General features: G+C 39.9%; 1 protein-coding gene across 3 annotated transcripts in view; it reads right to left on the bottom strand.

The window, feature by feature from the left end:
- Positions 1-16,112, bottom strand: part of mad1l1 (mitotic arrest deficient 1 like 1) — a 54,652-nt gene extending 38,540 nt beyond the window's left edge. Inside the window, exons 1-16 of one of the 3 annotated variants that reach the window (XM_051386599.1) lie at positions 15,987-16,112; positions 15,762-15,854; positions 14,924-15,078; positions 14,692-14,832; positions 13,212-13,391; positions 12,990-13,114; positions 12,788-12,869; positions 12,190-12,320; positions 11,572-11,686; positions 11,144-11,205; positions 7,229-7,315; positions 6,257-6,401; positions 2,564-2,704; positions 2,011-2,067; positions 550-641; positions 211-301 (exon numbers count right to left, since the gene is read on the bottom strand). In XM_051386599.1, coding sequence (XP_051242559.1) covers positions 211-301; positions 550-641; positions 2,011-2,067; positions 2,564-2,704; positions 6,257-6,401; positions 7,229-7,315; positions 11,144-11,205; positions 11,572-11,686; positions 12,190-12,320; positions 12,788-12,869; positions 12,990-13,114; positions 13,212-13,391; positions 14,692-14,832; positions 14,924-15,078; position 15,762 — 1,605 coding nt within the window. In that variant the 5' untranslated portion in view covers positions 15,763-15,854; positions 15,987-16,112. Of the gene's footprint in view, positions 1-210; positions 302-549; positions 642-2,010; positions 2,068-2,563; positions 2,705-6,256; positions 6,402-7,228; positions 7,316-11,143; positions 11,206-11,571; positions 11,687-12,189; positions 12,321-12,787; positions 12,870-12,989; positions 13,115-13,211; positions 13,392-14,691; positions 14,833-14,923; positions 15,079-15,761 lie in introns of all 3 variants that reach the window. The other 2 variants (XM_051386600.1, XM_051386601.1) reach the window with 2 other exon arrangements.
- Between the last annotated feature and the right edge of the window lie 6,389 nt (positions 16,113-22,501).

Genomic DNA, 22,501 nt, shown 5'->3' with positions numbered 1-22,501 from the left:
GAGCCACAACTTTTCCATTGGGCGGTGCTGGAATCACACCTGGGTCCAGTTGTGCTTGAAAAACTGTCAGATATGTGAACCGTTTGTGTGAATCAATCTGCAATGTCATATGGGCTCGGCTGCAGCCATTGGGGTTATTAAATTGGTTCCTTTGTGCCAGACGAGTAAATCCATCACAGAAAACAGTTGGAGGGAAGTCTTGGTGCCTACCTGAAGGTTGTGTCTCTCCAGTCTCATCTCCAGAATATTGTTCTGCTCCTCCAAACGCTGCCGCTCTGCTTCTAAATCTTCAATTTTCTGTCTGAAAAATATATGCACACACACTCACTAGTTTATAATATCATACATGTAGAATAGCGACTATGCATATTTTTGCCTTAACAGGTTAATCCTAGAGGTATTGCTCTGCTGACAGACAAGGCATCTGAGGTCTGGCTGAGTTAATCCACCCATGGTATATGAATTAATCTTTCATGTTACAGGTTTTGAATTGGTTGTTTTTGCAACAGGTTTTGTGTGTGTGTGTGTGTGTGTGTGTGTGCAAACTACCTGAGTATGCTGACCTCTTCTTTGTTTACTAAAGAAGTGCTGTCAACAGCAGAGGTCTGTTGCTTCTTTAGAGACTCCAGCTCCAACTCCACCTGAGACAAACAGAGGAGAAAATGGGCCTGGTGCACTAACATCAGACCACCTTTGGCCGTGTGCCTGGCAGGAACCTTTTGGGTGTATATAAATCCTGAGGACTCTTTTCCAGTGTGCCACTATCTTTTCGAGACAGACATCCAGACAAACAGATATATCCTTTATACACCATTAGTCCACAGACTCGTTTTCTATTTCACAATGTCTCAATCTTTTTTCCCCTAGTACTTGTTTTTAGTCTGTCTGTGTCTTAGTTAGTTCCTGTCTGATCTCACTCTCCTGTCTGCAATTATCCCTCATTTCCAATTGCACACCCATTTTCCTCGTTTTCTGACAGCATCTGTCTGTCTCTTAGCTCATCCTCATTCTCAGGCTTCCCAAGATGGATAAGTAATTACTGCTATACCAGACAGGTGGATTTCACGCGTCAATACTCATTGTCATGGCTATGTTGATGTCTCCTCGGCAACAAAGAGCCATGAAAAGAAGGGAGATCACAGAATAGAACAAGTGAAGACACAAAGCTAGAGCCACAGAGTGTGTAAGAGTGTTTAGGTCACACCTGCCAAAACTCTGCTTTATCCTTGTTTTATACCATATTTTAAAGCAGTCTGCTTTATTGTAACTTTACTGTAATTTCCACAACCTTCAATTAAAAAAAAAAAAAAAACACATGGGGCACACTTAACAGATTAAAGATTAGACTGTTTTACTTCATTCACAGCCCACACTATATTTCTAATGCAACCAGGCAGCAACTCACTTCAATAATTAAAAATTCCTATTTTAGTAGTACCTGTCAATTAGTGTCACTTTAGTCAGGATGTAAAAGCAAAGAGACAGTAGACTCAACACTAAGAAGCTACAGTACTTGTACTGTAAATGCCAATCCAGCCGCTAAAAAAAGGAACTGTCCCTTTAAAGAGGTCTACAGGACTAACGTCACTGTTCAGCACACTGGAAAAAAAGATGTTTGTCAGCACGTTAGTCACAGAGGCATAAGACTGTTATCCTGCCAGGATAGTCGTGACTAAAAAAAGGTACCAGCTTAAGTGCTTATGGCTGAAATTATAATGTCTGTGATCATTTGACTATCATTAAGTAGCAATTAAGATTTCTATAGCTTTAATACATGTTGTACATTCACATTTTATACATCCTAGTTTATTGTCTTTTTGTTTGTAGTTACTGCTGGGTCAAATATGTTAAACAATCTAAGAAAACAATGTGAAAAAAACGTGTGTGTGTGTGTGTGTGTGTGTGTGTGTGTGTGTGTGTGTGTGTGTGTGTGTGTGTGTGTGTGTGTGTGTGTGTGTGTGAGAGAGAGTGTGTGTGTGTGTGTGTGTGTGTGTGTACATGCATACTCACTGTTTGCAGTTGCAGTTTCAGAGTGCCTGTCTCTTCCTGTGCTTTGGTCAGCTGGACCTGAATCGAAAGACAGAACAAAGGGGGGAAAGTTACAGATATAAAACACACAAAAAATGACTTCCTGTCCTTATCCTACTGATATACAGTATTGACAGAAACAGAGCATGTGAGCAGAGCAGAAGCAGAAGCACCATATATTATTCGAAGTGTGCAGTTCATTTACTGAGCCTTCACCATTTCGTTGCAGTGTTGGTCAAAATGCCCTGTCAACGACAAGAGCAGTTTTATCAGATACCTGTCAATTTGTCCACCACGCAAAAGTATTGAGCGTGTTGACAAGAAGCAGCTGAGCATCACGCCTTTAAAGTGCCTTTAGGTATGTGAAAAGTGTCACTCAACAACCTGCATACTAAATTGGCCTGCAGCCAAGAGGAGTGTAAATAATTACTTTATATTCAAATGTGTTAAAAACAACAAATTTGCTATGTGGGAGCCAAAGTGGGATATAATAAATGCAAGTGTTGCATTTGTGCATGTGTGTAAGCACACGCACCTCCATTTCTGCATTGTGGTTCTGTGTCTTCTGCAGTACGTCCTCTGCCTCTCTGAGCCGTTTGCTGAGTTGAGGAGAGTACTCAGTAGGCGCCAGCTCGGTGTCGTAGGACTCTAGTATAGCACGCATTCCATCACGCTCCTGTAACACACACACAAAAACATTAACATAACTCTACAAAATAAAAAATCCTGCAATGACCTTACAGGATTTTGTGTTATCTGATATGTAATGTTTACAGGCCTGAGAGCAGATAAACTGAGAATATCAAAGCTTTGTGATCTTTTTTTCTGATTTGCCTATGTTACTTTTATATGACTGTTTGGTGTGATAATATGACAGCCAAATGTCTTTGTAAATGAGGAACAAAGTATGAGGCAGCTGCGCCTTTCTCATCCAAACTGTGCCAAGAGAGGCTTAGGGTTATGGTCGTGCTCATCTGAATTTCCCCTCATGTAATAATCAAATCAAAGAGAAATGTCTTTGTAGACAAAGGATAAAGAATAAATCAAAAAATTAAATCAAGGAGTCATGACAGAGAAATGTCTTTGCAAATGAAGCATATAATATTATGCTGCCTCATCTCTCTTATCTGAAATGTGATGAGATAATTTAAAAATTCTAATGAATTTTTTTCTCCTCTATAATACTAGAATGAAAGACATGTCCTCAACACTGTACTCTGTCCAGTAAATCAACACACCAAGCAGTAGCTTCTCTAAGAGAAGAGAGGATAAAAACCTCTTCAAGTCAACGTCTTCTCAAGTGTCACTGAGATTGACACGCTGTCTCCAAATAACTCACAAGTCTGTCAGTGTGCGTCTGTATGCCTGACGTTTGAGTGTGCATGTTCAATTTCACACACAAAAACATGCAAGTCTTGATAGGGTTCCCAAAAAACACACAAAAATGTAAAGAAAACGAATTCAGCCATCTATAGGATGTATTATAGAGACTGTTAAAGTGTGCATAAGTGGGGGTGACGGGGCAAGAAGAAAGTAACACAAACCCAACACCCTGCAACTGCATCTAAATCATTTCACCTTCTGAACCAACGGTTCATTTCAGCCATTAAACTTTGAATAAAAAATAAACTACAACAATTTCATCTCAAAACTACTTTTCCATAAATGCTCAGTTGACCCAGGATGTTCGGAGAGAAAGTTAATGTATGTGTAGTCAATTAAACTGCAAGTAGACAAAGAAAGTGGAATATTACAAATTGTTTACCAATTCACAATTAGTCTTAGTGTTTAATATCTTACAAAGCAACAGTGTTATCAGCCACTGGTTAAGTGTTTGACACTAAAAATCACTATTTAGTAATTGTTTAACTAAAATAAAAAATTCTAAAAATTTTACCCGATACAACATTTTAGCTTGTAACAAGAAAACATTTTTACTACATTTAATTAATGCATTACACAGTAAATCTGTACTGGTTGCCAAGCAACATGATGAACGAGAACAATCTAAACTGTTTAAACCTGGAAAACAGCCCATTTATTAATGCAAATTCACTGTCAATCAACACTATTAAAATGATGCGTCTCCTCCCATCCCTTCACTACGCTGGTCCACTCTGCATTATGAAGCAGAGCAGGCGGCATTTTGTGGCAATCAGGCTTTTAATAAACATCTCACAAACAGCCAAGCTGTTTGGGACCCTCCTTGAATTTTGAGGGTCATTGAAAGCTCAATTGTCTATTATTAACAAGGCTAATTTAGGGAAATGTATGCAATTCAGGTTGAAGTCAGGTAATGAATACAGGCAGTAAATACCAGTTCGGATAAGTGCATGTACTATATGTTGATCACTGCTGTCTTATTAGAATGGCTTAAAAGCACCTTATAATTCCTGCATATAAAAGTCTGTGAATAATGGGCTGCAATTGCCCTGTCAGATTAGCTCATAGGCTAGTATCTGAAAACAAACCATGATTACCCTAATCAGATTCAGACTGATTAGTCAGATCAAAACCAACATAATCCATTTAAAGATGACAGAGTCTGGTTCATTTAAAAACACTATATGTGAAATCATCCTTAATTCAACCTTATTTGATTTGCTACCGAAGCGGAGTCATTTGTCATGCAATATTACACAATTGCCTAATACATCTTGTGAGAAACTTGGAAAAGAGAGAAGAGGAAGACCAACAGCAGGACAGACTGAACAGAAGTAAATACAAAAACGTACAAACACATTTAGAGGTCAGTGTGTATGTGTTTGTTGCCAATCCAAACCAGTGGGCCCTTTGGCTATTTACTGTCTATTAATGTGCAATGAAATTCACCCAATCTAAATCAAAAATCTGTCAGCTCTTCTCTGATAAAAACTCTCATTTTAAAAAACACAAACAAACAGTGAGCGGGAGGACAGAGTGATAAAACTATCATTACTGTTTTCATCATCTATTTCTTAAAAATTGCTTTTATGTCAACTGTTTTATCTCGTGCGTGAAGATGTGACTGCGCCTCTAATGGGTCAGCGGGTCTGTCCCACAAAACTATATGAGAAACAAAACATCAGGGCAACAGTAGCATAAAGGAGTCGTAGCCTTGTGGCAGAGAGGGAAGGATGACATTTGTTTTTCTCTCCACTTCCTTAACAACAGCTGTCAAGGTGCAGCTGAGCAAGGCACTTAATCATCATTGATTTGTGAGCCAGTATGTGGCCACAGTCATTCCCACAGGTGGAGGGGGGAACTGGGGATTTGGATAGAGCTCAAATGATTTGTTGATTAATCGAATTGCTGACAATACAAATCGAACTCACAACAATTTTGTTAGGGTAGGATAGGTGATATATTGAATTAATTGTGTTTTTTGTTAATGCACGATGTATAAAATGTCTACATCTTGAAAAAGTTATTACAAAAATGTACAAAAAGTTTACTTTTACTGGGACTTTAACGATAATTACAGCTGGCTACATTAGGTATCCTATATTATAACAATAATAAAAAACAGCTCTGCCATATCTATTAGATTAATATGTTGTAGTTTTCTTGGAATTATACAAAATGACTGAAAGAAAAATGCTAAATAAAAGACTAAATATAATGGGGCAGTTGGAGCTATGGTTGGGTGAGAGACATTTATACACTCAACTATAGTTGTTAAGCTTAATATAACATTATGAATGCAGCAAACCATCCCTGAATAAAAAAAAGGGGCCAACTGCAATGGATATTTATTTAAATACAATGTGACTGGATGCTAAACAACAATTATTCACAACCTCTGAATGCTTGGTAAAGTGCAAATGGTTAAACGCAGTCTCTGCCAAAACAATCTTGGGTCCAGCCATATTTTCAGCATGCCTGTAGCCCTGCTTAGTTATGGCAGTGGGCAAGAGTGTGTGTGTGTGTGTGATTTGTGTAGTAAGAGACTGAGCATGTTGACCTAGGGAATTACACAAACTGAGAAATCAATATCACAGGGAGGTCTAGTAAGGAACTGCAGAGCAGGGGGAAGCAAGTCGGACAGATTGAGGAGTCACATGACATTCATTGACCAATCAGAGGAAGAGAGGGGTAGAAGGGCAGATTAGGAATTCTGTGCCGGCCTTGAGATTCAAATGCTGGCACTGGGTGACGTTGAAAAGATCTTGTCCTGAGGTTCTGAATAACTGCTAATGTGTCTGTATTTATGGGTTTGTTTTTGTGTGTGTTGTCGACTGTCGGGCACCTTGGTTAATAACAGCACCCTCTTCTGTAGTCGTCGTACAAGACTGTCCTGTGCCTCCCTCTTCTTCTGTTCCTCCAGAGTCTTGCTGCGCTGCTGGGACAGCTCTGCACGGAGCTCAGACTGTGAACGCTCCACACTCCTCACACTGACGGACCAGGATAAATGAACAGGTGGAAAGCAAAAAGGTGTGGGTGTGTGTGTGTGTGTGTGTGCAGGTTAATAACAGGGGAGAGGAGGGGGCAGGGGCAGGGGCAGAGGAAAACAGGTTGATTAGTTGTGAATGTTCAGACAATCTGAGAAAAGCAATTTATAGTCAATTTAGAATAATACTCCCTAACAGACATCTTACCTGACTGACACCAAATAATTCCTAGACAACTGTCCAGAAATTATTTGCAGCCGCCATTTGTGCCAGGTCTGATCAATAGGACAATAATTACACCACACGCTCCGTTCACCATCCCCTCCCACACCCACCACTCTCCCATTCGGCTGTTTCTAATATTTCATAATGAGCCCAATACGCTCAGCAGAAGAGAGACGCTTGTTAGCTAATGAAAGCTTTCTTAGCTGGACTGAGCTGCAGCATGAATACACCAGAGCATGCACACAGCCTTCCCCACAGACATCACCTCTGCCTAAACAGGACAAGTTTAATTAGTGAATTCTCTCTCTCTCTCTCTCTCTCTCTCTTTCAATCTCTCTCTCTCTCTCTCTCTCTTTCAATCTCTCTCTCTCTCTCTTTCAATCTCTCTCTCTCTCTCTCTCTCACACACACACGCAAGTGGTTACTGTCAGGAGTGCTATCAGAATCAGGACCAGTTTAATTAACTTTGTGACAATTAAGGACTTCTCAGAGATACGCTCTAATAGATACATGGGGGGGAGAGAGGCATGCAGGCAGACAGAATGAGAGAAAAAGGTCTGAAGGCAAAGAGGGATTTTGTGTATGTGTGAAGAAGTGTGTGTTACCGGCTGTTGAGTGTGTAGTTCTGCTCTTTCAGAGCAATTTCTCTCTGCTGGATCTGAATCACCTCCCTGGACAGATCCTCTGGTTTCCTACAGACAGACACACACAGAACAGTTAGCATACACATGTGTGCGTACACACATACACACACACACACACACACACACACACACACTCACATACACTTACTCAGACACACACAATGAAAAATCAATATGACTGAGAGAGCAGAAAGGACAGAGAATAGATGAAAACGACGGCTTTTCCATATTCTTTTGTTAGTCGGCCAGTGGGGAGCTGGGAAATAAAATGACATGAGCAGCAGAGGGAGAGATGAGTGGAGGATAGTGGGCTAAATACTGGTCACAGTTCTACAAAACAAACTCACTCCGTGGGAGAGATTGACAGATTACAAAACGCACACAGACACACGCATAAACACACAATGGGAAGGCAACAATTCAGAAGGTCACATACTCCGACAGAGATGCACCACATGCCCTCCAAACTCTAAATCCTGTGTGTAACTATGGATCTGCCAAAAAAATGAATGTCATTATCTCTTTATCTCATGTGAAATGGGCATACATTAAAAGGGAGCTGAGCTTAAAAATTGAGTGGAGCTCAAAATCTTATTTTGCTGCCACCCAGCACTTAAAATTACCAACCTGAAAGGTGATGCTGGTCACTCATAAGGTTAGCTGTGGTCATGATATGAGGGCAAAAGACTTTTAACCCATGGTTTCACTAGAGTGGTACCCTGATATCTGGTACTGTGATCCAGCATTAGGCAATCCACTGAGTCATATGACAAATAAGAAAAGGCTAAGCTGTCGAGGTGAACATCAAGGCTTGAAAGTACACTATGTGCAAGTTGTGTAGCATGGATTTATCACAACTCCCGCTAGGAGGAGCCTTAAGAAAAACCTCTCATGACTAAAATATGAGTTCATGAATCATATGATAGAATAACCATGGTACCCAAAGTAGGTAATTCCACATTGCCCAGAGCACAGAGGGATTAGCCTTCTCCTAAGCTTATACGGGAGGCTCTTTTTCTGTGTTCTGCTTTTTTTGGGGGGGTTTTCACAGGTCAGGAGCCAGACATCTCTGTTGATGTTGCAAATAACTGGTTGGTTGCATATTATTGGGTGAGATGTTGTGAACTCCTGCGAGGTAACTACAAGTAAATGCAGTGTCAGGGTAGTGCAAGTGTACTGTGAGTCTAGTTTTGAGTGCACACACTTACATGTGTAAGGTGAAGTGATACTAACACCAGAGCCTTGTTAAAGTGGTATGGATTCAGTTTTAGAAAACAAACCCACTCTTACCACTAAACACTGTGTTTTCAGACAGTTTAGTCAATTACTTGTTACCTTTGAAACTCAAATTCAAAGCCATGTATGAGTGAACCTCATGTTACATTTTATCTATAATATTTGCACAGCAACTGCTCTAAAATCTATTCAAATGACCCTGGAATCAACATTTCTGGAGGAAAGGCAGTGTTTCTACAATAGTGAACAGTAATTTAAACACTAACTCGGATACAAGATTGGAGCAGCATAGGGTTTACTAGGGCTCAAAGTGATTATTATTTTCATTATCAGTTCATTTATTTAATTTATAATTTCAGATTGAAGTTAAATGAAAATGCTCATCACAACTTCCCCACAGCCTAAAGGGACGACTACAAGTCGCTTGTTTTTTCAGGCCCAACTAGAAGATTTTCAGTTTAGTTTTTAAAGAATTTGTACTCTCATTATTTTACTGTTTTAGGAAATACACAGAGCTCAGGCATAATTCTTTAGCTGGTGAACACTCAAAAGAAAACCCATTCCAGAAATCCTCTCCAGTTATTTTCATCGTCTGTCCCTTCGACATTGAACATATTTTCTTTCTGTTTCTGTCAATCTTATTTTTCAATTGTCAACCGCATGGGTACACACATAAGCAAACACAATGTTATCAGACTGTGTAACAGAAGGAAAGGAAATAAACACCAGCAACCAGCCAACTGCTGGCAAATTCAAGCTGCGGCTGAGGGGCTTGTCTACCCCACCAAGCAGCCACACTGATTGTTGTTGGGGAGGGTTAACTTCTGTCCAAAAGTTATTTTCGGCTGGCAAAACAGCACAAATTGCTGGTAAGAAACCAAATCCTGGGTTGCAAGAGACAGACTCCTCAACTACAGCGCCAGTGTGTTTACTCCTTAACAATTGCTCCTCAACATATTCTTTCACTAATGACCACCCTGAAATGTCAAGTGACAGAAAGAGTTACAGTATGTAAACTAAAGCAAAACAATGCATTAAGAATCAGTAGCATTGCAGTTATGAGAAATGACTTACAGGCCAGAAAAATTAACAAATGAATAATACAAAAGCACACACAAATGCCAAAACACTACAGCCCCTTATGATATTTCATATTTAATGACAGAAGAAGAAACAGCCTAGAAACGGGCTTTAAGGGGAAGCTTTGTTTTGATGTCAACATTAATTCAGACACTGTTACATGACTGATGGCACTGTCATACTATCATTCAGTCACTGCCGTGTCATTAATTTTCTTTTCTACTAAACTTGCTGGTCATTTTTAACTATAAAAACAGTATAATGGCATAAACCTAGATTCAGTGTGGTGTTAGTAAAAAATTATATATCTGAAAAGATTTAGCACAAAACAACTTAATGAAATAAAGTCTGCTTAACAGCCTATACAGCAATCACAATATGCCACTAATACACAAATCCAAATCAATACTAATTTTCACACAGCACTGTTGTAGTGAGTAAAATAAAGGTGAAAAACAGACTTCTGAATGGCACACTCTTGCTTTCCATTTGCCATGTACTTCACAAGACTGCATCAGGGAAACAACATCCTGACAATTAACTTGGCCATTTAGTAAACAGTAAAAACAGCTTGAAGGAGTTCCTAACTGTTGATTTGCAAGCTGCATTAACCTTTACTTTTGATCAGTATGAGGCTCACACATATGGCTGCCCTTTAGAGGCCGTATGTGCAACACAGCTCCTTTTTTTCCCCAGCAAGGCACTCTAGGAGCCAATGACATGGTAGTCTGAACACCTGAATTTTGAGGAAGGTTTCAAATTTTCAACTCAATTTACCCAGGATGACTAGCCTAGACTGACTTAAATTTTCAGAAGAATGATTGACAGCCCAACCAAATTATTGCGTATATTAAGCTGAGGTTGGTATTACATTCCTATGATCCTCCAAGGTATTTTAATAACTGTAAATTTAACAAATGCTATCAGGTTCCATAACATATTACATAAGACCAAAAAAATGAGGAAAGATTTCATTTCATTTCATAATTTTTACAGTTCGTCTACCTTTTTCTTCATGCCCTGTAGGAAGCTGTAACACACATTTTTTACACACTCGAGCACACACGCGCAGACACACACACAGTATAAGACAAACCGGATACGCTGTGTGGATGAGTTTCATTTAACATTCTGTTTACATCACAGCCAGTTAATCATAGAGAAAATGGTGTGTGTACATGTGCGTGCATGTGTGCATGTATGCATGCATCCATGCAATAGGACAATAGTGCAGTGTTTATAATCTGTCAGATCTGCTCCACTGCTCACAAGGAAACATGCAATCATTCCCTCATTACCAGTTTTGACTGGATGCATTGAGACACACTCAGCACGCACACAAGCAGGTATAAAACAAACACACACCTATACATATTGGTGGAATCAATCGACAGTGATGAGGCACATTTATTTGGAGTGACCACAGCTCCACCTAGTGTTACTTATTTATATTTCATTCATATTTCATAAAAATTTAATGATAAAACGATTGAACACTTGTCTACCTCTATTCTCCTGTCTCATAATCACACACAGGCATACTTTCACACAGTATCTGACCTTATGTTGAGCCCAGTAGATTGTCCCAGGTTTTCCCAGGCTTGGAGCTTCTCTGCCAACCTCTAAGGATTCAAGAAACAACAGGTCAGATGTTTCTCCATTTATAGGAGGAACATTATAATGTTATTATGACAGCAGGGGAAAAAAAAAGAAGAAAAGATATATCACAGTTGAACAACATAACAGTACATCAGTAGACTTTACTATATTTATATAATATAAAAACAAAATAAAAAAAAAGAATATGGACATTAATAGAGAGTGTAATTGGTAAATATTATCCAAATATTCTGGCCTTCAAATGAATTGGTTGGATCTAAGACAAGTAATCTTCTCTTTTAATGTTTTTTAGTAGTGGAATGAGACAATGTGAATATCAATATGCTACAGAGTGAAACAATACAATCTCACAACTACACAAACTTTACCTCTTTCTCCAGTTCCATATTGACCAGCTCCTCTTTCGTTTTGGCCATCCTCTCCAGCTTCCTCCTCAGCCCCTCCACCTCCTCTTTCAACAGGCTGCAATTCTCTCTGCTCTCCCTGGACAGAGTGAAGTGAACAGAGCAATGACAAAAACAAAACACAAAATTAACTTCAAAGTTTTGGACCTTGTGTCTGATGTAGGAATGGCATCATTTCTTTATCCCGGCAACAGTCTGACGCGATCTTAAAATGTGATTTCAGATGTAGTTGGATAACAGTAGTAAATGAGCACATTAACAAAGGAAATTGGACAACATATAAACCTATACTGCATTAATCTAATTATTCTGATAGCATCTCGACTATGCAGTGCAAACCTGAACACATCATGTCTGGTTTGGAGGATGCAAAGGCAATATGAGCAAAAATCCTCTGTCACCCAATTCCTCGTCGGGTGGTATGATGACTCAAAGTCACAGTGACATGCTTAGTTCGTAGAGAAAACTTGAGCACAGTGGGGTCGCAGAGGGCTGCAGTCTTTAAAAATGAAATCCTGTCTCTTTCTTCTGTTGAAGGGTGAGACATTTGGAAGGCATTAGAAACTTTAAAATGTATTTGACCTGAGAAAGGCATTATCTTCTCTGAGGCGCTTCAACTCCTTTTCCAGGTCTGGAACCTTGGCCACCTCTGACTTAACAGACTCCACAATGGCGACGTCTTGCTCCTGGAGGGCAAGACGCCTCTCCAACTCCTGCCAAAGCATGAAGAGAGAAGTCAGCCAAAAGAAATCCCAACAGTATGTGTTTATTATAACACAAAATATACATTATATAATTAAAAATACTTTTTCAGCCTTATACATCTTTTAAGAATGAAATTATTTAAAACAGTTATGAACTTGAATACTTATCATGTAAAAATGACCTACAAACACATGTGAAGCCAAACATGACTTGTGAAAAAGTGAAATATATATATTAACAATTTCAACCTACATTATGAAATTTCAAAAAGAAAAATTAAGTTTCCAATAATTCAATTCAAGTGTTTCTCGTCCTATTTTGTTTTACTGACAATTTAAGTTAGTGCATCTCTACATTTTTGTAAAGGGGCAGGTTGTGATCCCAGTTTTTACATAGCAGACAATATGGTCCACCATGTTCAAATTCTGATCACAAACTGAGATCAAAGAGTGGCCAAAAGTGATGTGTAACATACCTTAATCTTGATGATGTGCTCTGAGCAGGAGGACTGGGCAGCTTGGAAACTTTGACAAAGCTGAGACACTTCCTGATACTTCCTGATTATAATACCAATCAGATACAAGTGTGTGGTCAGCATTTATCTTATGCAGTACAGCGCACAATCGATTACCACTAAACAAAGCTAGGTAAGCAGTAGTCTCTGTATGTGTCTGTACCTGCGTTGTAAATCTAACTGTTCTTGCAGTTCCTGGTTTTCCAGAGATTGAGTAGAAATTGTTGAGCTTTGGTTTTGAATCTTCTGCTTGAGCTCTCTGATCTCATCCTTCAAAGAACTGATGGTCTGGGAACAGATTACACAAGTAAGCCAACATAAGATAAGAGACATGATCAGAGTACAAACACTGTAAGTGGATGTGCATGTGTGCATGTGTGCGTACCTGGTTGGCAGTGTTCACTTTAGTATCTTGCTCCTCCAGTTTCTTGTTCAGGCTCTCCAGGTTCTTACGGAGAGCACGATTTGCCTCCACCTGCTCTGATAGGTTCTTAGCTGCCCCGGTTTCTCTTTCTTCCAACTTTTTTATCCGCCCCAGGAGATCCTGGTTCCGGTCAACCTCATGCTGTAACATAAAAGTTTGAGAAACAGGTTTTACTCGCCTTTGATGCTTATTAGTTTATATGGGATTCTCTGAATAATGGAGATTTTGAGGAATAAAAAAATCCTGTTTCCTAAGTCTGTGCAGTAACTTAATATTAAAATTCATCGTCACTGTTAGATGCCAAATGATGCCATTTCCACAATACTGCACCTTGTCTCGACGAACTTACAAAGTTTTGTTGCATGTGCCAGACTCTAACTGATTTTAGTTCTCCTTTAACACTATTCATCCACACATCTTGCTTATAGAATTTTGAAGGTGGGGCGCCCCAGTGGCTCACTTGGTGGGGTTCAACTGCGACTTGACTTTTCTGTCACTCTTCAGCTGTCACTATTAATTAAAAAGGCAATAAAAGCCCAAAAATATATCTAAAAAATGGTAAATTGGAAGTGGTATTACTCTTTTTATTTTGTTTGTTTTTTGTTTAAATCTAAAACTAGTCAGCTTCTAACACTATCACTTTGTGGTAAAATTCTCAGATGACACTGCTATCCTCAGTTTATTCACAAGCAACTCCAACATTACCAGCTATAAAGATACATTGATGGACAAGTTCAAAGACTGGTGCGATTAGCACTGTCTGTAGATCAATGAACGAGTGAGATCCCAGATCAATTGAAGACCACAGATCTGTTGCCAATGCCATACATGACCATGACATTAGGTCAATTCTTAATTCCACTAAGAAGAAACCTTCCTTTTTTTTTTTTTTTTTTACAGGAGCGCCTTGATTACATTCACACAGTCACACACCAGGAAGCCGCCCAGTCCAACCACAGTCTGATCTGCTGGCCACTGAGCATCTCCACGGATGGGTTAAGGGCCTTCAGGCTTACAACTACTGGCACTGATCAAATAGAAAATAATTAGGGGTCCATATTGACAGATAGCTTAGCTGGCACACATTTTGTCAAGTGTCTGTAAGAAAATCCACCAGTACCAACACCTGGAGGGTAGACAGATGGGTCGGGAGGCACTCCGATAATTTCAGGTTGTTTGGATCACACGTTTTACTTGTTAGCATGTAAAGTGAGATGTGACTGTTTGCTTGTAATTTATGTACTAAAGTGTGTATGTTTATGTTTTTTTTTGCTATTTATAACAGAGTGAATGGCTTTGTGAGAACTCTGCTCGACTGTTTTATCTCAGGCTAATGTTTGCACATGTATGTGGTTTGCTTTTGATGCAGCAATTCCCTGAATCTAAGACACTTTTCCCTCCATTTGCATTATATGAATGTGTAAGGATTTGTGACCTTTACCTCCAAGTCTCGTGCGCTGTCAGAAGCAGTTTTCTCTAGTTCAAATCGAGCTCGCTTGTGACTCAGCTCCATCTGTTTCTTCTCCTGGTCCAACTGAAGGTAGCGATTCTTAGAGCGAACCCTGTCTGCTGCTTCCAACAACTAAAAGGAAAGAGAAGACGGTCAGTGCAAAGGCTGCATGTTAATACCTCTTTTACACAGCCTACTGTTGACGCTGTCAGCTTCTGTATACCTCCATGCTGCGTTTGTACTGACTCTGCAGGTTTCCAATCCCCGCTGACTGTTCTGACAGCCGCTGCGGAGGTTCAGTGTGGCTGATGAAGGAGTTGAAGGACTTCAAGGTTGTAAGCACGGTGGTGTCATCTTCTAAATCCATGTTGAGACTCACTGGTGTTGCAGTGCACAAATGAAAGGGTCAGTAAAGGTTTACTGCTGTATGAGAAAACCTACAGAGCCATTTCAGTAGCTAATATACAGTCAGAAAGGTACAAAGACAGATAGATAGACAGATAGACAGATAGATAGATAGATAGATAGATAGATAGAGAGGTAGATAGAGAGGTAGATAGATAGATAGATAGATAGATAGAGAGGTAGATAGATAGATAGATAGATAGATAGATAGATAGATAGACAGACAGACAGACAGGTAGATAGACAGATAGATAGAGAGGTAGATAGATAGACAGATAGATAGATAGATAGAGAGGTAGGTAGATAGATAGATAGAGAGGTAGGTAGATAGATAGATAGAGAGGTAGGTAGATAGATAGATAGAGAGGTAGGTAGATAGATAGATAAAGAGGTAGGTAGATAGACAGACAGACAGACAGACAGAGAGAGAGAGAGAGAGATAGATAACTAGATAGATAGACAGATAGACAGACAGACAGACAGACAGACAGACAGACAGACAGACAGACAGACAGACAGACAGACAGGTAGGTAGGTAGGTAGGTAGGTAGATAGATAGATAGATAGATAGATAGATAGGTAGATATGCAACAGTAACGTAAACTGACATTAGTTTCCATGCCTACAAACACTAACAGCAAAAGAACTTTACTTACTATCTTATGTACTTGCGTTGACTTATTGTGGCACTGTCCCTGTCCCTGCCTCTGCGTTTAGCTGTGTGCACTGTTGTTATTGCTCCTGGCTCACTGCAAAGCAAGCATAATGCTAGCTAAGTTACATTTAAAGTGTGTGCGGTAGTTTCTAACAGTTATTCAGAAGCTAACAATCTTCGCGAAACAAAACAGCTCGCATTTTACGTAAGAGTCCTCTGTCCTCACCTCAGAGCGGACTTGTTTGTGAAGAGTAGCAAGTGTGTTGTGGGTAGGTTATCTTTGCTCTGTTAGCATGTTAGCTGCACACAGAAAGCCCTCCAGTTTAGCTCGAATGAGATCCGTGTAGTATCGCGGGAGCTTGGAGATCTCGCGAGAATCCCAGGCGCAGCTTTTCCTTTCGGCTGGAAAGAAAATATATATGCAACAACTTCAGCAGCATTGTACAGCTGTTCTTACTAAACACATGTTTCTCTGTTTGTAAATGAGTGAAATTAATTCAGTTAAAGGTTTATAAGCTTCTTAGACCTTCTTATACCGTAGATGAGCAACTGTTATAGCGGGTTTTATGCCTTTTTATGAAGAGGCAAGACATTATTTTGCCTCTATGAATCTTCAGAATAAGAAAGAACTGTTAGGAATACTGACAAACAATTCACTAAAGTAGTAAAGATCACCAACATCATCATCAGCACAACTGGTTTAATAAAACTGAGAAACACACCCTGGAAAAAAAATCTATTATTTAGTATTTTCATTGGGGTTTCCATCAGTCTGCCACCTGTATGTACTGCAGGCCTTCTTGCATGTGTGTGACTTCATTGACAAGAAAAAAAAATGTAATTGCATAGTTTGTCCCACAGAGAGCAGTACTGCTATATTCATCAGTCTGTATTTCACAGCGTGGTGAGGGATGCTATTCTTTAGTGTAATCAGGTGGATATGGATATTGCACCCACATAGCTGATGGTGATGGCATTCATTAGGCACTGTAATAAAGCATATGGGCCCAGGTTTGACTCTGATGGCACCTGCTTTAAGATGGCATACAGGGTAGGCTATGTGCTGACTGTTGATAGCAGTGATGTTGTCATTGACATGATGAAATAAGACAATTTGGGCCATATTGTTATGGCCAGAAGCATTAAAATCAATGAATTGAATCAACACAGCTACCACAAATGGTGCTCCCGATCTGACCTTTTAGTCACAAAGAGCCAAGGCTACCGAACCTTGTAACCATATATGACTCTCATTCACATCCAGTTTGCTTCAACATAAATACTTAATTCATTCCCACAAGGAAAAATTATCCTCTGCATTTGACAGCCACAGCATAGCGCCCAAGGACCACAACTCAATTCTGTGACAAGTGCCGTGGTCTGAGGCAATACCCAGAGTATTTCTTATCCATAGCATACATGTATGTATTCTGATGTAGGAAGAAACTGGAAGGCATAGAGGATTTGTGTGAATATAGGGAAGGAAAATGCTCAGAAAGGACCAACCTGTAAGACATTTTTCTATTGTTATGTGAGCCAAATAAACAACAGAAATGTGAGTATTTTGTCTTCCTTGATTTGGAAATTTGAGAGATACTACATTTTTATGTTTTTTGGAACCCTGGATTTTGGGTTTAGGACTCCACTGAGAATACCATTGTTGAAGAGCAACCTCCTTTTCCAATACAGCCCCACCTGTAAAATGAGAGTACGGAATACACAGCGAAATCATAAAGTACATAGACACACATAGAAGTACTCAAAATGGAGTAGACAAATCATCCAGGGATTTCTTTTTACAGTATTTAATTGTATTGCTGTTAACAGGAAATGGTCACACCACCTCCTCAGCTTCCAGCTCAGTGGTTGTGACAAACTGTTAGACACTTTCGCATCTTGGGCATTAGCTGAGGGTATAATCCAGAGTGATTTGTAGCAAAAGTAGAAATTACAATTATAATTGCTAAATTACCGCACCAAGTTCCCAGTGGAGAGCAGCAGCTGATGAGGTCTGAGCCGTTCACAAATTCTTGTGCAGGAAAAGAGCTGGAGAGCATAAAATAAAAGCTAGGGGGAGCCACAGAAGCAATTTTTTTTTCCAAAATTGGATGAGTTCCAAGATGGGAGAGGGTGGAGGGGTGTGAATTCATCTGAAAAGGTCAGACAGAAGACATGTCCTCTTCAGAATGACACAAGAGCTTCCGTTCTCTCTGTCACTGTCTCTTTCTTTCTCATCCTTTCACCCCCAAGAGTATTCTGCCTGTTTCGGTCCGCTGTCCTCACACCCCTTGCCCCTCCCGCCTCTCTTGTCTCCTTTACTTGGACCCCCTATCTCCCTCGCTTACTGGCTAATAACACTTTTTTCCTCACTGTCTTTCTTTATCCGTCACAGTCTGACTCAGTTGTTGCCCCCTCCTCTCTCTCTCTCTCTCTCTCTCTCTCTCGGGTATTCTGTCGCCCTCCTCACCGTCTCCACCTGCCCTCGCCCTCCTGAGGTTGGCCTGAATGCAGAGATCTCTGTAAGATGACGTAAATTCACAAAAAAACTCACATTCAGATGCACATACACATGTACACGCACACACCATAAGAAGTAAATCAGCAGAAGTGCCTGCAGATGTGCCCTTCATTGCCATCTGTTGTGAAAAATGTGAAAGCAGCTCACAAAAAGCCATCTTACATTCAGTTGCTTTTCCACCCACAGCATGTAAACATCACCACAAATATAAATACTCCACTTCTATAGAAGTTGTAAGGAGCGGGCCAGGGCCAGAAAAATCTGTTTTATATTTTGTCACTGTGTCTTCTTAGGAGCAATATCGACTTTTACCTTTTAATTAACTGCTGAATGGTGAGAACTAATAATCATTCAAATAGCCATCAAAAAGGCTTTTAACATTACCAGTCATTTGAGGAGCATTAGTAAAGTAATTTAACTCACGTGACATATAATTACTACAGACTATTAAGTCTTTTTTACACTTTTTTTCATCGCTTCAGTGCATTTAAATGGTCTTTACTTCCAGACTGGGCTCATATTCACATCTCGTAGTCATAAACCGCGAGGCTTCACGGGTAAAATTACTGAGTCAAGATGCTGAAAATATACCTCTCATGGGAACTGCTGTGTGAGGACCTGAAATAGAAATGAAGTCAGTCAAATCATGTTTCACTCACAGTAGACAGACAGAGAGAGAGGTCACTTCAAGGTCACCCAGACACAATTTGTTATCCCAGAAACTATTGTAACTATAAATCTATAAGGGGGAGACTGAGGTCGAAAATTGACAAATAGGAGAAAAAAAGGATATTATATATATGAGAGGGAGCAGAAGGTGAAGACCTAGAAAGAGGAATTTGCAGTCATGATGGGTCCATAAAGTGGAGGGTATGGAGGGATGGAAAAGAAAGAAATGGGAGGCAAAAAGACAGAAATTGGAGAAAAAAGTGGAGAGAGGAACAGAAAACAATGTTAAGAGATCAAATGAGGCAAAGGTTAAAGGGAGGAATCAATAAAGTAGTGATTTTGTACTCTTCTAATCAAGGAGGACAGAGTCAATGGCTAATTCAGGCTTCCTGTGTTCTCAAGCCCTAGGGAATACGTTAACAATATTAGTTTATGGGTGACGTGCATGATCATACGCTCATGCACAAATACACACACACACACACACACACACACAGAGTGCAAGAGGGACGCAAAAGCACCCGATGATGCATAAAAAAACCACAATCAGAGGAGGAATTAAAAATAAATCGCACTTTCTAATTAATAAAATAAGCAAACTCAGTGGAGCGGTCAAGATGGGGAATAGATGTGTGTGTGCGTCGCATGATTTAAAAAAAAATTCTTCTCCCTATGGGTTGCCAGTATTGCAGTCCGCAGGGCAGCCCTCCAGACTGCGTCAATATTATCAGCGCAGAACACATCACAAAAGCGTTTTTCTCCTGCAGAACCCTACATTTATATAAGGTATATCTAATACACAGTCATCTTTTTAAACGTAAGAGCGTGTATTATATTCTCTATGATTGTGTGAGAGTTTGTATGTTTATGTGTGGCCTGCATTATTTTTCCATGAACTGCTGTCACTCACCTGTTAATCTGCCCAGCAGCATTCCTTTGGGAGTTACCTGTTGTGTTATGAAACATATAGGACTATGTGTTTGTGTTGGTGTGTGTAGTTATATAACAGGAAAAAAACGTGTGTGTGTGTGTGTGTGTGTGCGTGCGTGCCCGCTCATGTGAGCCATCAGCTGGAGTAAGACCAATTGCACAGATGCGTTTTATCCGTGGGGTGGCTTGATTGACACATGAAAATAAGAAGCATCAAGGCGTTGCTGCAGGTGAGTTGGGTGAATGGGAGGAGAATGACAACAAACACACATACACACACACACACACAATGGGAGGAGAAGGATGTGTGATCGTGTTACTAAGAATGTGGGATGGAGAGAGACAAGGAATAAACTGAGGAGGTAGGGAAGTATTGAAGAGGTGGAAGAGGATATGTGGAGACGAGTGGTGCTGGGTGAGAGCAAGACATGGAAAAAGAGCTGCAACCAACAGTCAGATAAGGAGTGACGTGTGTTGTGAATGCTGATATTGCAATTCCACTCATATTGGATTTTAAAGGCTAATGCGAATGCCAATATACAGTCAATATGATATCATCATCAACAACCCTGGTTTAATTAAAGGTTTGCAGCTGTTTACAATGTCGTGATCCACTTATTCAAGGAGGCATGTTGTATTTGTGTGACAAACTTGTTTGACTGCTGTCTATGAAGCATGTTGGTGACTCTTTTTATTGTCAAAATGTGTTCAGTTTCAACTGACTTCAAACTCATATAAGCCAATATTTAAAGTAAAATATCTGAATCTCATACACACATTTATTTTGATTGCATAATATAATGCCTGCACACAAATTAAGTTAGCTCGGTGTAAATTGTAAATGTGTTTTGTCTGTCTGTTTATATTGTTTGTATCTTCACCTTAACTAAAACAATTGTTAACGGATTGTTACCAGAGACTGTAGAATATAGTGTTTGAAACCTGACGTCACCAATAAAGTTCTGCAGGGAGCAAGCAGGACTTGCAGGAGACTGTGGGGTTGACACAGAACAGGCTGCAGGAATTACGTACATCATCTGGCCTGGGAATGCCTCGGGATCCCCTTGGAAGAGCTGCAAAACGTTGCTGAAGAGAGGGACGTCTGGACACAATCTTTACTTTGCCCACTTCGACAGCAACCAAGCCCCAGATAAGCGGGAGAGAAAATGGATGGAGAGACCTCTGCCCCTGAGGTAGAATGATTTTGGGGAACAACTTGCCTGTTACATGAACAAGCAAATTAGAATCAGCAGGGCAATCTATTCTAAATAGATCTAAATCTAAATAAATCTAACTATTCTCTCAGCCCATTTCAAACCCATTTGAGGAAGATTTGGAGTGTGCAGGGTTCGCAATTGTTGTTTGAATTTTGTTGGCATTTATTTGGTAGCTGACAAGTATTGAGACACATGAAATGTGGGGTGCAAAAAAGAGCCCTCAGCAGGATTGAAGAAGGGACAGTGTGGTTATGCAGTTTAGCCATTTTGCTACTAGGTCATTCTCAATGCGCTTTTATTAGGGGAATGTCAATGCTTGCCATGGAGCTAGCAGCAATTTGAGTAAGAGCTTAAGAAGGCACTTCTGTATGATCTTCAATATTCATCTGTGGTGATTATATATATTATACTGGTCGGGCAGGTTAGTAAACTGATATGTCAAGCATTGGGTAAGACGATATGACGTATTTCACAAACAATTTTACCTCAAGATGTAATACACTGATATAAAACATGATGTAGATCTCTAATTTACATTCTTCTCTTCTGTCTTGTAGCTTTACGCTGAATACTAATGTTACTGCACTTGAAACACAGACTTGCCTGGACTGTCCTTGGTAATCAGTGAAGCTTCAAAAATTGCTTCCACGGTGCTCTGTGATCTGTGTGACACTACATAGAAAATTACTCTTTCCTCCATGACCTTTGCAGATCTGATAGCTTTGGCTGGATTAGGTGCAAATCATGGAGGTTCACATGTCTCAGAGTCTCACAACAGGGAAGAGGAGTGGGTTAATGTGGGAGGGACTGATTTCTAATAGAAGTGATGCCCCTCGTATCTCAGGCAGTCAGTTCATCAATCAACACTTTTGCCCTATTGATTTTTGTCTTTCCTACTCCTCCTTCATCCACAGTGAAGACCCTCAGCATAACAGTTGCCATCGTGGTGAAACTTCATGTGTGGATGCGCTTTACTTGTATAAAACAAACAGCTGCCGTGGTCACAGTCCTTACAAAGGCAATGAAAAATTATAATGATATAATGATGCCACTGGTTCACAGAACATCTGGAATTGGATGCACATTAAAACACAGGGATCCAGCAGCTGTTTCAACGGTTTATTTGAAATGAATCAATATGGATGGATGGTTTTGTCTGTGCAAGAAAAAATACTACAAATCACAGCGCATAAAGCACAGAGGAATACATCAGAAAGAGCAATCATTCATCATTCTTCATATTCCATTTCTGACACAGCATGGCACAATACATATTAATCAATCAATCAGTTGTGAACTAAGTAAAATATGGTTATACAAATGAAAAATCCGTCTTTCCACTTACATTTTGTATCTCCTGGGAAGGTAATTAAACCCAGTTTGGAGGGAGGCCTGGAGGAAAACTGA

Source organism: Dicentrarchus labrax, unplaced genomic scaffold, assembly GCF_905237075.1.
Source record: "Dicentrarchus labrax unplaced genomic scaffold, dlabrax2021, whole genome shotgun sequence".
Lineage (NCBI taxonomy): Eukaryota > Metazoa > Chordata > Actinopteri > Moronidae > Dicentrarchus > Dicentrarchus labrax.
This window is presented reverse-complemented; position numbering and strand designations above follow the sequence as displayed.